The sequence below is a fragment of the Leptonychotes weddellii genome, chromosome 4, assembly GCF_054177405.1.
Source record: "Leptonychotes weddellii isolate Sample4059 chromosome 4, ASM5417740v2, whole genome shotgun sequence".
NCBI classification, from domain to species: Eukaryota; Metazoa; Chordata; class Mammalia; order Carnivora; family Phocidae; genus Leptonychotes; species Leptonychotes weddellii.
Genome location: NC_138372.1, coordinates 115568491 through 115586577, shown reverse-complemented (window position 1 = coordinate 115586577; position 18087 = coordinate 115568491). Strand labels below are relative to the sequence as shown.

Below are 18087 nucleotides of genomic sequence, written 5' to 3'. Positions count from 1 at the left end.
AGTGAAAAGCAGGTTACAAAAGAGTAATATGCTCAGTATAATCCATGTGTCTTTAAACATTTATGTGTATGCATATTTGTCTTTGTGTATGTGTATAAAAATTAGTGGTGGCTTTCTCTGGATGATGGAATATAATTTGAATTTTATTCCTTCTGCTTTTTTCAAAAATGTTTTACAGTGTATTTGTATAACAGTCATACTTTTAAAAAGTAGTAATTTTGAAGTGCAGGTTTATCCAAGTCACATGCTGAGAAGAGATAAGTTTTTTTAAGTATCTCTAGATAATAGTATTGCTTCGCTATTCTTCCTGATATTGAAAACCTGTGGTTTAAGGAATTCCTTGTTCTTAAGAAATATACATCGAAGGAATAGTTAAGGGACATCTTACCTGCAGTTCCAAAAAGAGTGAGCTATACATGTGTATGCATATACAAATCTATAGGGAAAAAGAGACTAGAGAATAAAGCTAATATAATAAGATGTTAGCATTTAGAGAATTGTGGTAAAGGATATCTGGGAAGTTTTTCTACTATTTTTGCAACTTTTCTGCAGTGTCAAGTTATGTCAAAATAAAATCTAAATGAGGAACATCCGTGGATTTAGCCTACAGCAGTTTCAGTGGATGGTGCTTTACTTCCCCTCATGCCCACTTGCCCCTATGCCCCAGGTCTGTTTTCTCCAATACAGTTCCTAGCAGATATATGTGCTCATAAAGTGCCGTGAGGAAATGGGTGATTTAACTAACAAGGTGAGGAAGTGGAGACAGGGAGGAGAAAACTGTCTTTCAAGTACATAGGTGGTAAAAGGAGAAGAGAAGGTAGTCCGTTAGAAAGTGGGAGATAGGGTTGAGGATGGCATTTAGAAGGTCAGGGTGGTTTTGGCTGCCAACACCAACTTTATAGAGGTAGGGGTTAAAGGTAGTAGATAAAATGGGGATAATTGATGCAGGGAGGTGCCTGCTGGTACAGCAATGGCTTAAATCCTGAACAGAAGTGGATCGCCTTAGAAAAGGAATAACTTTCCCACAGAAACATCAGGAACAATGGACTGGGAATGAATGCAGATGAGTTTGAAGTGAAGGAGGAGTCAATATGTTAAGGTAATTCCTGCCTGATTCCTCTGCTCAAAGCCTCCAGTAGCTCCCACGTATCTCTGAGTAAATGCTGAGTCCTTACAGTAGCCACAAGCCCCATCGGACCTATTGCCTCCTTCCCACTATTCCTTCAACATCCTGGACAGGATTCCAGTCCGGACCTTTGCAGTGGCAGTCCCTCTGCCTGGGGCACCCCTCTGTATACCTGCCTGACTCCCTCACCACCTTCCAGTCTGGGCTCTCATCTCCCTTCTCTGCGAGGCACCCCCCACCGCCACTCCGACCATCCTACTTAGTGTTGCAAAACTCTCACTGTAGGGTTCCAGCCTCTCTAACATGCTAAACACAACCCCCCCCAATAACACAGCCGTTTGCAAACTGTATCATTTACTTGTGTATTAGGTTTATTGTTGGTGTTTCACTCCCACCAAAATGTAAGCTTGTGATGGCAGAGATTTGTTTTGTTTCCTCGACACCTGAAAGAGTATCTGGTGCTTATTAGGCACTTAGATATTTACTGGATGGATGGATGGATGGATGGATGGATGGTTGGATGGATGGATGGATGAATGAAGGCTTCTACCATTTCCTCTGAAGTGACTCAAAGTGAGGATAGTGATAGGCTTATAAGCTGGAAGAGATGGAGAAGATTGAAATAGATGTCATGAGGAACTGGGAAGCCTGAGGCCACTTGGAATGTAAAGGAAGGTTGACAGTAGAGCCAGAGTCCAAACAAAGGTAGAACTATGAATGTGGAGCCTTTATCATAGAGCAATTTTTCTCTACAACGGTTTTGCTGCCCAGGTCAAAAGATATTTATCTTGATCCAGGGTTAAGGGTTTTCCAGGTCAGGCATGGAAGAATATGGAAGTAAGAGAATTGAGGGTATCAGTAAGAAGAGTTTTAAAAAAATGATTCATGTATCCTCCTGGGATAAGTATTTAAAAAAAAGTAAGGAATAACAAATTGAGAGAAGGTAAGGATGTCAGGGGTCCTGCATCTATGATAAGGTTGGAGAACAGATTAGATGGGAATAAGGGAAAGAAAATTCTGACAGGAGAGGATGTCTTCCCTTAATCTCAAAACTAGTGATGCCTCTACCACATGCTTCTGTAGTTAGTCCTCCATACTTCCCTTCCTCAGCCTTCATCGCTACTTTTAAAATTACTTTTCATTGTCTTTCTTCCTGCTAAACCATAGCGCTATGGGAACAGAGATTTTGTTTGCCTTGTTCACACTTACAGTCTTGGTGGCCATCATGGATTTGAGCACATGGATGCTGGTCAGTAAATGTTCGTTAAGTAAACAAATGAATTGGTTGATGCTGTTGTGGTGCAAGACTGTGGAATGGGGGGAAAGAACGGTCCATAATGCGGTCTTGAGCTTGGTGGTTGGAGTAGAAGGCCAGAGTGGAGGCCTAGACAGAAGGAGAGAAGTGATGAACGCATAATCCAAGATAACGTTGAGACTTGTTAGGGGACACAGTTAAATACTAAAGGTTTTGATAAATGCAAGACAGTGTTTAGGAGGTGGGTCATTCATGAAACTGTTGAAGAATTGTCATAAACCTTAGAGAAGGAAGGGTTTAATGGGGGAGGAAAAAACAAAACAACAACAATTTTGAAGAAGCAGAAATGGGGTTGTTTTTCAGGTCTTTGTAATATCTGGAATCTGAGAGCATGAGTACGCTCTACTTGAAAAAGATATGCAGGAGAAGCAGGGTCCTTGAAAAAAGGCTTAGCTGAAGGTGGAAGGATAGTTTCGTGACAAGACTGAAGCTATAGGTGATCTTGTTTTCCATAGATTGATTCTCCGTGTTGCACAGTGGAGAGAGAGAGAGTGAGCTGGGGAGTCAGGGGCAGGTATAGGAAACACAAAGCTTTTCCCTTAATTCTTTTGTTCCTTCTTTCTTTCTGTCTTCCTTGAGTAAAGATGCAAAAGCCATGGCCTGCTGGGGTAGCTATGAACAGGACTTAGGGCTTATAAGGGAAAGAGAAAGCAATCTCCAAGCATTTGACTCCAAAATGGTCTTTACCTCTGGTCACTACTCTGCTTCTCCATGATGGCTTAAAAATTCACATCCCAACCATTTTGGGTGTCTTGATGAAACAGACAGCAAGAATAAAGAGGAAACAGAGCCATTCTGACATCGGTAGTAGCTGTCTCCACCTCTGTCCTTCAAGGAATCTGAGCATCTTAAAGCATTAAGGAGGCAGTGAGCCTCCTTCTTTTCCAGGAAAATCACCAGGTATCCTGGTATGGGGAGACTGGAGGAAAGCAGTAGATTTTCAAAGGCATGTTGCTGAATTGAAAATTACAAGGCTGTTTATTATGTTTTTAAAATTTAATTATGTTCTGCCCATTTATTGTTTACCAATGAAAAGTAATATTTTAATGATCTGAATGTTAAGAATAATTGGGGTTGAAAATAATATTTTTAGGGATTGCAAAATGTCTTTGCCTTCTGTTTCTTCCATTTCCACAAAGCCTAAATTTGTTATTAATTTGTTACAGGAAGTGCCAGTTGTTAATACAATGTTGATGTCTGGTGGTATTTGAAAATTGGAAATAGGAACAGGAATGCTTCTAGAGGAGAAAAAAAAATCGTGTATGACAAGTAGGACTTCTGTCTTTTAATTGTTCCTAAAAAGATGTAACTTTTGGGGTCTGACTCATTCATTCAACAATTCTGTATAGAGCTCCTACTATATGGAGGCAGTGTTCTAGGCAGTGGGAATATAGCAATGATGAGGTAGATCAGGTCCCTGCCCTCATGGAGCTTTCATTCTGTGGGACAGAAGATAATAAAGAGGTAAGTGGTAGTGTAAGTAACTAGGCTACCAAAAAAATGAAATCAGATCAAATAATGTAGTGAAGAGTGGATGGAGGTCTCTTGTAGAGGGAAGGCCTCTCTGAGGGGTGAGCATACGAGCAGAGATCTTAGTGAAGTGAGGGAATAAGTTTGGGTTTATGTATGTATGTATGTATTTTTAAGTTTGGGTTCATTTAAATGTAAAGGAGGATAATGGGGCTTGGAGTTGGGGGCAGTTGTGACATGATCTGCATTTTTTTAAGAGGTCACCATTTGTTGTGTGGAAAACGCTTTATGGGAGAAGAGTGGAGAGGAGGATAAATAGAAACAGGGAGACCAATGTTGCCCTGGCTCAGAAGAGAGAAGACTGTGTTGAGAAGAGCCCCCAAGACAGGACTGAATGTGTAAAGATTCCATTAGGAGAAAAGAGTAGAGAAGAGCGGGAAGGAGGCAAGGTCTGGACGGGGCAGGGGTGGGGGGGTTTGTCCTGACTGCCATCCTCTGGTGGCCACCACATTGGTGATTGGAACAGAGGAGTAAATGAGAGCAGTGAGTTGTCAGGTAGAGGACATATTCTGAAGGGAGAGCTGGCCGAATTTATGATAAAATGGAAAGAGAAGAGTCAAAACATTTAGGCTTTTGACCTGCTTGTCCAACAGAGTGATGTTGACATTCACGAGATGGGAGCAGTGAACTGAGAACCTGCTATTTTGGGGATTTCTATTGACCTTCTCAGTAGATTCTCAAGCTTGGGTCCTCCCCTCCCTCCCTACTATAAGATTTGGGGAACTTCTTTAACTTCTATGTTAGCAATAAGAGAAAGAATGGAATAATAGGAAACAAATGTGCTAAAACAGAGAGGTATTAGTTGCCCATATGTTCCCGAGGCTCTGGCATGCATAATTTGGAGTTTACTAATGGTAAAATAACCATTTTATTTACCTTGATGAATGATGAATGATCTGGGAGCATTCTTTTTTGCTTTAGGTTATTCTGGTCTCATGAAATGAAAATTAATCTGAATTCCTAAATTATTGCTTAAAAAGTTAAAGGTGTTTAGGCAATTAGGAGAAGTATTTGAGCTATGAGATGGAAGATTTTTGACTTTGGGCCACACAAAATTGTAGAGGTTTGGATTTAGGGAAATACCAAAAGATATGGCTTATTGTATGGCATTAAATATTTAATCATTTTAGGGGCACATAGGTAATTAGTAGCAAGATATTTGGGCAGCATCATGGGTTCTTACTCACATGTATTTTATAAAGAATACTATTCACTCCCAATTATATTGCTGAAGAGCTAAATCAGGTTTATTATACATTTTTACATAGGACTTAAAATAATTTAGCCACCCTTCATATCATCAGGGTTTAAAAAAAAATCTCCTTTGCTTATGACCTAAATCTCACATTGTAATTAAACAAATATTGTTTATTGATTACTTACCACACACATAAAGGAGAGCAAGAGGTCCTGAGCCCCAGAAGCTCCTGGTTAGCAGAGGAAACTAACATCTATACACTACACACGCTAACTATAATGCAGTGTGGTGAAGTGCTACATTGCCAATGTTTACAACACTCCAAGAAAGTACAGAGAAGGAAGACATTATCCTAAAGAGAAAATGATGTTTTAGTCCCAGCAGAGGAGTAAGTGTTTGTCAAGCAGGGGAAAGGCAGCCTCACAAGGCAGAGGGTGTGGTATGAAGAGCCACTGAGCCAAACATGAAAATGCATGGCATGTATGGGCAATCCTCGAGTCCAGGGAGGCTACAGATTACGAAACCCAGGGGAGGGTAGACGCTTCCATCTCCTTGTGTGCTTTGCCAAGAAATTTGGAATTTTTCCTAGGGATAATGTGAGCACAGTTGAGAGATGGTAAGTTGGAGAATGGACATGAAGTTTCTGTTTAAGAAAGATCACTTTGGTGGCCATGGATGTAGTGTGTGGTGGGTAACGAACGGGTGGTGTACCGGGAACGTGGCTGAGGCTAATGAGAACCTGAGCCAGGTCAGGGGCTTGGGGATGGAGGATGAGGGACAGCACAACAGGCAATATCTGGATCTGGGATGGGTGACTCGAGACTCATGAAATGAGGGTGGAGGGAAGGAGATGATTTTGAGGTTTTTAGATTCTACGCGGGAGGTCGGGAGCTAGTATGTTTTGAGGGAAAGAGTCAGGCAGACATGGGTTCAAATACCAGCTTTACCATTTGATTGCTTGGACGTGTTACTTAATTTTTATGCCCCATAGGTACAATGGGAACAAAGAATCCTGCTTCTAAGTATTTTGCTGGACGGACGGTGACGCTGTCCATTGAGTAGAATTACAAATGCAGAAGGAAGGGCAAATTTGGGGGCAAAGATAGTGGGAATCTGGAGAGCTGAGCTAATGAACACTACACATTGTGCTCTTCGCAATGATCAACGATCCCATTTAGTCCTCAAACCATCCTGGGAGGTGTAGGTGGTTTTACTGCCATCATACAGGGGAACGTAGCAAGGTCTAGAGGGATCAGGTAACTTGACCAAGAAAACAGAGGAGTTGGAACTTTAGTGTCAGCCGAAATTAAATTCTGATTCCAGAACTTGTGCTTAATTACCACACTCTGCAGCCTCCCAGATCTCTTTATGTGTACACACCTACGCTATGCATATAATCTTAAAGCTTCACGGAACTCCCCTTACCCTGTGTAATAACCTTGATAGATACTATTCCGTTATTCTGTTTGTTTGTTAAAAAAAAAAAAAAAATTGCTGGGTGTAACCTGTGCAGTTGAGTTTATGATGTTTTCATGGGTCCTGACTCACAATTTCAAAAACCCAGGGATAGAGCTGGAAAAGCATAAAAGGGATTTCTATGGCTCCCATCATCGGGTTGCACTGGGTTTTTGTTCTTGTTTTATTTATTTTTTTTTAAACTTATTTTTAACTGTGATTTTCCAGGGAAGGTATTACTCCTCCAGCTACTCTGTTGGATAAATCTCTTTGCCCTTGGCCTCTTTCCAGGCTTAGCAGAGGGGAGTAGGAAAGGTTGTCATCACGGATGACCTGGGCAAGTGGTAGTCCTTGTTGTCCAAGTATTCTCTCACTAATCCCTTCCTTCTATAAATTGCAATATTTACCTAATCCCCTCATGGCTATTTGTGTGTCGGCCTCCCCACATGTGACAGACAGAACTTGTCTATGCATGTTTGCATCTGTGACATCTCGCTCAGTGCCTGGAACAGAGCAGTGACTCAACATGTGCCCGTAGATGGGGGGACACCAGCCCAGTTGGCCTGCCTTCGCTTTAATGTGGACCCCAGCTCTGCCAAACTGAGAGCCACGTGGTGGAAGTCTGGCAGCTTGCGTGCAAGAGTCGTACTAATCTAGATCTACTCTACTGTCGCTGGGTTAGGCCTGCTTGCTTTACAAGGAGAGGATTATTCATAGATTAAGATTCTGGTCCAACTCTACCACTCTTCTCCCAAACACAAACAGAAAATTACATTTGAGAAGTATAAATGTACTGATGCGACATCATGAAAAATGTATACAACTTTGAGTGCATGGAACCTTATTAGAAGGATTTTAGTACACAGTATAGTTAATGAGTAATAGAGCCTCTGAACACCAGGATTATTAGTGGAAGAAGAAAATAAACATATTACATCTCATAATTGTACCCAAAGAATATGCATCTTAGGTAGAGGATAGCAAGAGTCTGTGGGGGGCGGGGGCGGCCGGGGGTGCGGGGAATATATGTGTCTGTATATATATATATAGTATCCTTTTATATATATTTTACATATATTTATATGTAATACATAGAAACACATATAGCTGTGTGTATATATAAATATATAAACATAAATGTGTGTAATATACACATAAAAGAGATAGTCCCTATTTACAATAAATAAATTTTAGTGCCTTATGTTCACAAAAATGGATTTTTGCTCTAGTTCAGAATGAGTGTAAAAGAATGTTTGATAGACTTCAGTGCATTTTCTGAGACCTACTGAATAAAGTCTGTGTGATTAAAAAGAGATGAAATTCTGCTTGAATGCTTGAGTAACGTCTTCAAACAAAAAAACTTTTTTACGGAATTAACTGAAGTTGAGCACATTTAACTGAAAGGCACAGGAACACCGCCTCAGAGCAAGAAAAAACAGGCTTAGCTTGCAACTTGAGAATTTAAGAGAGCTATAGGAATGCATTTTTACTAAAAAAAATGTTGCTAAATCAATGCAGGCAAATGAGGCTCAGTCCTATTTGTACTCACCTGAGAGCAGATTAGACGGGGGTTTCTCTGTAATCCAGTCTCAGGTGTGTGTGTTCCGAGCACACACAATAGGCCAGGTGACCTTTTGGGGTCCCGCCCAGCCCTGCAAACTCACCCTCCCACCGCCTCTTTGAGCAGGTCCTTCAAACAGTAGCCAGGACGCCTTGTACTTGTATACTGCTGCTAACAGGTATTTCAGATGACGGTGACTACTTTCTGAGTTAATTTAAAATACAAATCCCTTAATCAGTTCCCATAGGTCGTTCAGTATATTTTAACTTTCTCTTAGCTTGAGCATATGAAAGTGCCAATTTTTTCAGGCTAAATAGGGTGAACATCTACAATTTCATGGTCTTCCTGTAGTTCAAAAATAGATCGAAGCTTTAGACATATTTTGTATTTTGCTATGATTATCGTACATTATTTTTTTTTCCAGCAATTGGGAGCAGTAGCTTCAGCCCAAGACCAACTCACCAGTTCTCCCCACCACAGATTTATCCTTCCAAGTAAGATGTATTTTCTCTTAATAAATGACTTTTCTTAGTAGCCTTTTACCTTATTTCAAGTCATGTTTTGTGCCTACGTGTTATGTCTTAATTTAAACTAAAGTGCATTTCCTAGAGACTTCAGTGTGTTTACACAAATTTATTTTGAGCGTCACCTAGAAGAGGTACTGAAGTATTTCAGTACTTTGTATAGTTAGATTAGAAAGTTATACTTTAAGAGACAGTCTTTAACTGCAATTTGTGATATGGTTGTTAATCGGTTACCTTGCATGTTTCCATCTAATGCATGGGCTTTCTATTTTCTGTCATTTCTGACAAATAGCAGACCATACCCACATATTCTCCCTACCCCTTCCTCACAAACTATGGCTGCATATGGGCAAACACAGTTTACCACAGGAATGCAACAAGCTACAGCGTACGCCACATACCCACAGCCGGGACAGCCATACGGAATTTCCTCTTATGGTGAGTAATCCTGTTACCTCAGTAGTGGGATCAGATGGGCAGTCCTGTGTGTGTGCACGTTTCACGGGAGTGGTACCTAAAGACTGTCACCTTGGGCCACTTTATTATTATTTTTTTTAATATTTATTTATTTGGCAGAGAGAGACACAGCGAGAGAGGGAATACAAGCAGTGGGAGTGGGAGAGGGAGAAGCAGGCTTCACGCGGAGCGGGGAGCCTGACGCGGGGCTCGATCCCAGGACGCTGGGATCATGACCTGAGCCGAACGAAGGCAGACGCTTAACGAATGAGCCACCCAGGCGCCCCACCTTGGGCCACTTTAGAAAGTGTTAACCACCTTCTGTATCTCAGTTCGTCATATGCTTGTTTTTAAATGAGCCCTGTAAGAAGTGGTGGCTACTTATCTTGAGATCAGCAGTGGCAAATAGATCGCATGGTTTATATGCCCTCTTGCTCTCATTTTTTTCCATTTATAGCTCAACTTTTAATTTGTCACTTGAGCACTTGGTTCTGGAATCCAAAGTATTTTGGTGCATATTTGTGATAAAACTTCGGTGAATGGAGTCTTTGGGGGTAAAGATTCATTTCCTATTTATCAGATGCCTACCTATGATTAGGGAAGTACAAACAGAATTCAACAAGCCCTTGCTCTGAACTTGAGGGTGGTGGTACTTTCAAATTTCAGCAGGATCAGCCATTAGGAAAAGTGATCTATATATCACAGCTTGGGCTGCACTTTAAAGAGGCAAAGCAGGAAACATTGAAAGCTCATATCCTTATTTGTTCCTTCCCACCTGGAGATTATCTTTATCTCGGTGTAATTTAACTCAATTGTTAAAGGGTCAATACCTGTAAGTTAAAAATAAATCCCGCAAAACCCCAAAGTTTAATTTTAAGAAATCTTAGAATTTCAAGATACCTTTTCTTCAATTGAATTGCAATTATAATTTTAAGCAAATTGCACTTTGAATAGAAAGAATATGAATTAACACTCCCTTAAAAAAAATAAAATCAAGTGATCAAGAAAAAGTACGTGAGAGTTTGGGGGAAAGGAGTGGTAGAATAAGTAATTCTGTGTTTATAGCAGTATATTGAAAGAAGCATTTAAACATTTCATTAATAATCGAGAACTAAATTACTTTATTCCTTTTTATTCTCTAGCTCTACCCCAAACCAAATCAACTATATATAAATTTCTTAGAAAATATATGTAAATTAAAATGTAAATAATATATGATTTCACCCTTTATAGTTTCATTGCAAAACTTTCCAGAACCAAATGTTATCTAGCTAGGTATTTTTAAGCCAGGTTTTAGAAATAGCCATAAAATGGACTTCTAGAATTCTTTCATTTCCGTAACTTTTACTCAAGATTTTTGAAAATAATATTAGATGTAGATCAAATTTATCTGCAATTTACTTCTAAACAATTCTTGTGCTGAAAGAGAGAAAAGGATGTCTGATTTGAATTGCATACCTTCAACTCTATAATGTGAGTTGAGGGGGTCCCCGATTTATATTCTCAAAATGGATTGGTAAGCTGATTATTTGAAGTGTAAATGTATCTTCCGGCCCGAACAATACTAAACGGTAGCCTTACCAGTGCTGCCCCAGGAAGCTGCCATTCAAGTCACTGCCTCAGCTGCCACGCACGCACTCCTCTCTTGTTCTTTCTTCTCCCCATGGAGTCATGGTAGGGCCTTTGCCCCTTTCTTGCCTGCCATCTAGGACGGTTCCAGTTCTGAACCATTAGTGGATGTCCCTATTGTCTGCAGTAATTGTTCCAGTAGAGGAAGATGAGCAGAGGTTCTGAGATTCCAATCACAACTAGTAGAGTGAGAATGGGCATTTTAATGTGATAGGTCAGGAGATGGTAAGAGCGTGGCACTTTGGTCAAGGGCTTTGGCCTCAGGGCCATCTGTGCTTATAAATCTCCTGAGAATGATTCTGAGTCCTCATTATTTTCCCCAATCTCTTTCTTCTCTTCCTGGGCCTTGAGTACAGAGAGATGCTCCCAGTGCTTCTGGCCAGGAATTCTAGTTTTCTTGGGCCAGTGCACTGAAGAATAGGACCACCTTCTCCCCTCTGCTTGCTTGTGAAGGAAGAACACATACATTAGGGTTTTTAACGGCTGATAGTCAAGGTCCAGATGGTCTAAGAAGACTCTCTCCAAGGATTTGTGCCCCCTGACTTTTTACTTAGACCCTGTAAGAAAAGCTAGGCAAATCTTTTCATGGTGTGAACAATAGATGGTGTGAACAATAGATCAGTGGGAAAGAACTCGTCCTGTCTCTGGATCTGCGTGGAGCTTAGCGATAAGATGAGTTCATAAGCTTATGGGTGGAAGCCCTCGAAAAAGGTGCAGATGAGGGTGTTTTCTGCCTCTTCTTGCTCTTCCTTATCTGTTTTTAGCACAAAGATTGGACCTCCAGGCTAATACCAGAGGTGGTACAAGCAAAGACTGGAAGCAGATTAATATTCTCTAATGGAGAGAGAGGAGGGGAAATCCCTGTTGGTGACAAGGAAAGGAAGGGAGTTTCTAGAGCCATCAAACCATCTGCTTTAGGCAGGTGTTTTTCCAGGGACCATTTATAAGTATGGGTTATTCATTGGTTTGGGATTGCCTGTACAGGGAAAAAGATCACATTTAAAAAAAAAAATGTTAAGGTTAGGTTAAGACTTAAATGTTAAGGTCATTATGAGGTTATTTAGAGATACTCCAGGAATTATTGTAGGCTCTCTCGGCCAAGAGTCAGATTCTTCCACTGCCTTAGGAAAGTTACCTAACTTCATTCTACTGATGAAATTCCCCTAAAATGGAAATAAACAGTGAGACTACTGTGATCCCAAAGATATCATTTATCTTAAGTGCAAAGTAAAATTATTCAAACATGTGAATTCGCTTGGCAGAAATTTTTCTCTCTTCCTTCTGTGGAAATTAAGGACAGTTGTGAACTTTCATGACTGTCTTTAATTATAATCCAGTGCCGAGCCCTACACAACATTCCTGCCAAACCCAAGTCCTGCAATTTGGATGTCAGCCTGGCGCTTCGGGAAGTAGTTGGGGGCCATAAACACATTATTTTTATATTATCATGATGAGAAAGAAAGTGTACTTTAGGCTACGCTTAATAAAATTGGGATAAATACTTGAAACTACAAGGGACAAAAAGGGAACTACTGGTCAGCTTCACTTGTTTATAAAACAAGTGCTGCTCTACATGATTCAGTTCTTTAATATTCTCCTTTCTTTGTGCTTACTTTCCGATAGGATCTGGGTGTTTGGGAGAAGGTTTTCCCCTGGGTTGCTTATTTCTGGGCCCAATATTGCTTCCTCTGACTTCAGAATGAGTCGTGTGCTAACATCAGTTTTGGACAGAAAGAATAAGGAAAAAAGAGGAGAAAAATGCTGTGAGGCTAGAGACTAATCTCTTTCTAGAAAAGAGAATTTTGACACTGATCAAGATAGTGACTTTTAGAATAATCTAGTTAAAGTTTAATTATGGCCATCTCTTGACTATAAAGAAGATGCTCTTTTAACCTCTTAGAAAACAAGACTACATTTAGAAATGATAGGAGTTAAAGTTTATAGAAAATGTAAATGAGAAAAACAGGAAAGGACAATGTGAATAGTCGCTCAAATCTGTAATACTCCTGTTTTGTTTTTGTTTTTTTTTTAATTGAAGTTCTAGTTTAGGGTATTCCACTCTAGGCTTGTATACCCTTGATTACTGAGATGGTATTGGGAAGCTTTGTGACTGAAGAGTTGTGGGAGTGTTTTTGTGTATTGACCAGCTTTGGAGATGGACAGATAGATAAGCTATCACTAACTGATTTAGGTGCATTGTGGGCAGGCATCAAGACTGAAGGTGGATTGTCACAGTCTCAGTCACCTGGACAGACGGGATTTCTCAGCTACGGCACAAGCTTCGGTACCCCTCAACCCGGACAGGCACCATACAGCTACCAGATGCAAGGTTTGTATACATGCTCTTTTCAGTAATCATGATGGAGTCTGATAGTGACTTTCTAGAGTAGAGCCCAGTGTTCGGTGTAAGTAGTAGATGGGGGTGGAAAAAGGACTGGGCTTAGAGGCAAGATAGCCTGGTTCTGGTTTGGCTCTTCACTTACTCTCTGGGCCTCAATTTCCATATTTATGAGATCAAGGGGTTAGACTGAATCCTCTCTGAAGTTCTTTTCAAAAAGCTCTAAAATTCTCTGTGAAGTTGAAGTTTTCTGCTTTTGCCTCTGTCCATTAAAAAAGGAATGACCAACCCACAGTGAATGACATGAGAGGCTGGAGAGCGAGACATGCTCAAACCGCAGGCACTTGGGGTGGCCAGGCAACCTTCTGGAAAAGGCTTTTGTCTTCATGGCCATTATCGTAGCTCTACAAGTAGGGTGTGTGATAGGCGTTAACTAAATGACCTACCAGTGTCCAAGAGATCAAATTGACAACCACTCCACGCATCTTCGAGATACTGCTTCTAAGAACCTGTTCCTGGGCTCTGATTTTGAAACTGTAGGCAAATCAATAATGTAAATGCAAGTCAGATGGAAGAAGAGCTGAAAGTTGAACATTGTCAATACTGTTTTCAGGAATACACAGGCATAAGTGTGATTAGCAGATCATTATCATGCAAATGTGCCTGTAAAATACCTGAAAGTGGGTCTCCTAATTCAAGTATTCTCCTAATAGCTTGTTTTTACTACAAATCCGTTCAATCACATTCGACCTCTTCCTAGCGCCAGTAGTTGAATTAAATCCTTATCACTACTTTTTGACTGAAGGCATTCTTTTTGTATTTTTATCTTTTTAATATCTTTTATCTTATTCTTCCTTACATTAAAATAGTTGTTTATTGCAGGTAAATTAGAAAATAAAGAGAATCAAAAATAAAGATCTCATATATTTATTATTACTTTGATATATGTTCTAGATAGGCAGTATGGGACCATATTGTATAATATAGTATTGCAACCTGTTATTTTCAGTAACAATAGATTGTAAATACATGGTAAACATCTTTTCACATCAATAAATTCTATTCTACAGCATCATTTTAATGACTGTGTAGTTTCATAGGTATATCTTATTTAACTAATCTCCCTTTTATTAGACATCCAGAGCAATACCATGAATATTTTACGTGCATTCTTAATTATTTCCTTTGAATGAATTTGTGTGAATTGCTAAGTAATCTGTTTTAAACTCTTCTAAGGATTTGTTATATATTTACACAAGGAAGGGCTACATATTAGCATGTACACGTTGGATAATACCTTTTTAAAAAGTGTCATTTTAGTTGGTACAAGATTTTATTGTTTTCATATACATTTTTTAATTGACGATAAATCTTTTCATGGCAGTGTTCATCTCTGTCTTATTTCTTTTATTAAGATTCCTAAACTTTTGTAATATTTTATAGATAAATTTCCAGCTTATCATTTTTAAGTGTTTTTTTTTTTTCTCTTCAGTAAACTAAAATTTTATGGGACCAGATCCATTAATCTTTTCATATTTCATTTTGCCTTTGGTATAAAAATACCTGAATTATAGGGGCATTGGGGTGGCTCAATTGGTTAGGCGTCCAGCTCTTGATTTTAGCTTGGGTCATGATCTCAGGGTGGTGAGATCGAGCCCCGCATCTCGCTGTGTGCTAGGCATGGAGCCTGCTTAAGATTCTCTCTCTCGCCCTCTGCCCTTCCCCCCATCCCTCTCTTGCACTCTCTCTCAAAGAAAACCTGACTTATAAAGTTTTGATATATGTGGTGGCTATAAAATAAAAACCGTCTTACAACAGATAGTATGTATTATTAGGAGGATGTTACTGTATGCCTGATTCCAGAACTTTAAAGCTGCCTGAGGAAAGAATTACATTTCTGCATGTGCTGAATATCAGTTAAGGAATAAAAAGGAAAAGTGATGAAAGGGCTTTATTAATGAATTTAATAGTCCTAAGCCCTAGTAATGAAACAAATTGTAAGACAAACAAGGTCTGTTTGCTGGTAGAACTTTCATTTGTGAAGGGCAGAGTCTCCTGAGAGCTATGAGAGAAATACATAGGGCACCTTGGTAGGTCCTATTCTCTACTGAGCGTCCAGGTCTCCTTGAGGAGAAGGTCCTTGGGTCCTGAAGGTGAGAAGGAAACCAGTGAAGCACCTGAGAGTGAGAGCTACCTCAGTGTCTGTGGTTCCTTGGCCCAAGCCCATCTGCAGCCTCTTGGCTACCTATCCATAATGAATGAAGTACAGAAATTTCAAGTTAAGTGTTTAGAAACTTATATAGTAGGTCAATAGTAAATCTCATGTTGGTTAAATCAAATAATAATTTTAAGAAATGGGACTTATGCTCTCTCTCTCTTTTTTCATCTCCTTCTTTTGTAACACATTACTATTTTATTTTGCTAAATTGTCAGTCCTAGAGGGATTAGGGGGAAAAACTGGTCTTGTATCTCAGAGAGTTTGAGAAATAATGCACTTGAAAGTTATTTTTATTCTTTCCTCTCAGATTGAAACCTTACATGGCAGAAACAGTCCCTAAGGGGACTAACCAGCTATCAGAGTATAAGCATAGTGTTAGAATAGAGAGAAGTATGGAAATGGAGGAGGAGAAAGACAGTTAGTTTGGGGAAGGAAAAACTGTATTTTAAAAAAGAAATAAGGACACATGCAGCACGAAATATAGCATTGCTTCTCTACCCATAGGTATCATTGCATCTGGGCATATTGGATATTGCATTAAAACTTTTTTGCGTTTTGTGCAGCCTTTGGTTGGATGGCCTTTCCAGTGGGATTTCAGAATCCATTTTCCATGCCTGAGATATTATTTTATATGGGTATTTCTATAATGGCACTTGACTCAATTTTAGATTATTAGATATAAAATGACTTCCACAGATCAAGCCAGATAATTATATGCTATTAACTTGAAACATGCTAGTGTGATGATGGATAATGATATATTTTATAAACTCCTTATGGCCAGATTTGGATAAATAAATTCTGATTAATATGTATCTCATAAATATCAAATGTGTTATGAAAAATGCTTCACTATTATTAAATGATTTTGTATAGCCAGTTGTGGGAGTCTATTGGCCTTTCAGTATCTTCTCAATATATCTTGTTTTAATATAAAAATTTCTATAATGTCTTAAATTATTTTCAAAATTCTCCCAATTCTTTTATCCTTAATGAATAACAGTGATTTTTGCTTATGTCAATCTCATCTTAGAGCTATTAAAATTTCTTAGAACCCCGGATGAAGCTATATGTATTTTAGTGGTTTGGGAGTGTTTTACCTAGCTTTTTTTCACCCCCCCCCAAGATCTTCTCACCTTTAAAATGCAAGGTACAATAATTAGTTATTCAGAGATTTAGCTACTAGAATTTCGTAACAGTAGAAGAAATATCCTAGTAACCCAGATGACTCAAATTGAAATGTGGTATGTGTGCTTACTGTGGTATGCTGATTTAAAGAAAATTTGCGGCGATCCTCTCTTTGATTCTGTCCAACATAGTAGAGCTAGATGAACAGCCCAGTGAACTCTTGCTCTCTGGTTAACAGTGTAGGTTCTAGAGTCAGACTGCCTGTTGCACAGCCCTGCTGTTGCCGTCTGTGGGCCTTCAGCCCAGCCCTTGACTTCTCCACACCCGCATTTCCTCACCTCTCAGGTGGGGATATTGTCTACTTCCATAGTGGCAGGGTGAGACATAATTGAGATCTGACTCTGACCAACATAGTAGGGACTGCAGTGACTGTTTTCATTGTCACTGCTCTCATTGTGGTGGTGATGTGGTTACTATTATTTATTATTGTTATTATTATTGTCCAGCTTTTTCAAATAGTTCCAAATTAGGAAGAATTACCTAAATGCTCCCCTTCCCCAGGAGGAAGCAAACAGAATATATAAATTTAATATAGACATAGTATACTAAAAATATGTATATGTGCATATATACACATACATATATATATCCAACAAAGAGAACTCCAAGACCCCAGTAAACAAATAAGCGTAGCAAAAAAAAAAAAAAAAAAAAAAAATCCAGATCTAACTAATGTCCTGCAAAAAGAAGAATCACTATCAACAAAAGTCAGGCTGTTTGTACAAGAGACAAAAACTGGGGGGAGAGACTGGAAGAAACAGTCAGGAACATTGAAGAAGAAACCCGGAAGAGAGAAGACGCTGTGTTGGCAAGAGTGGTGACAGACATTGAAAGTGAAAGCAGTGGGACGCACAGAAGATCTGCTCACAAAGACAGGAGTTCAGATCTGCAGAGGTGGGAGAGAAGGAGGCATCAACCAAGTGCTTCTGCCTCAGTAATCCCTCCGTCATCTCTCTGTTTGGAGCAAGAAGAATGAGTAGAAAAAGAAGAGGCAGCAGCAATAAACAGTGAATTTTTTATTCAGAAATCAAGGTTAAGGGGGCACCTGGGTGGCTCAGTGGGTTAAGTGTCTGCCTGCAGCTCAGGTCATGATCCCAAGGTCTTGGGACCAAGCCCTACATCGGGCTCCCTGCTCAGTGGGGAGCCTGGTTTTCCTTCTCGCTCTGCCTGCCGCTCCCCCTGCTTGTGCTCTCTCTCTCTCTGTCAAATAAATAAAATCTTAAAAAAAAAAAAAGGCAAGATTAGGGAAGATGATAAGACCATGACAAACTATGCTACCCAGAGATGGAAAACTCTAGTGCCCATACACCAAAGTAGCAGTTAACATTTATTCAGCAATGATTAATGCCAACAACTATTCTAATTATTTTACACTTGTCTCAATCCTCCTGAAAACCCCAAACAATGACTTTAAAGGATAAAAATCTGAAAATGCCAAAGGGTGCATCAAAATGGAGAATGGTTTAGAACTGTCAGGCCCTCCTCTGTTGTAATCCATCTAAATTAGAGCACCAGTAGGGGAGCCTCTTAGAGAAAACCACAAAAAAAA

General features: G+C 39.6%; 1 protein-coding gene across 7 annotated transcripts in view; it reads left to right on the top strand.

Moving 5' to 3' along the window:
* Positions 1-18087, top strand: part of EYA1 (EYA transcriptional coactivator and phosphatase 1) — a 312419-nt gene that overhangs the window by 182666 nt on the left and 111666 nt on the right. For 3 of the 7 annotated variants that reach the window (XM_081816112.1, XM_081816110.1, XM_006743637.3), the window contains 3 exons: positions 8610-8679; positions 9002-9147; positions 12986-13123. In XM_081816112.1, coding sequence (XP_081672238.1) covers positions 8610-8679; positions 9002-9147; positions 12986-13123 — 354 coding nt within the window. Of the gene's footprint in view, positions 1-8606; positions 8680-9001; positions 9148-12985; positions 13124-18087 lie in introns of those variants that run through there. The other 4 variants (XM_081816115.1, XM_081816113.1, XM_081816114.1 and 1 more) reach the window with 4 other exon arrangements.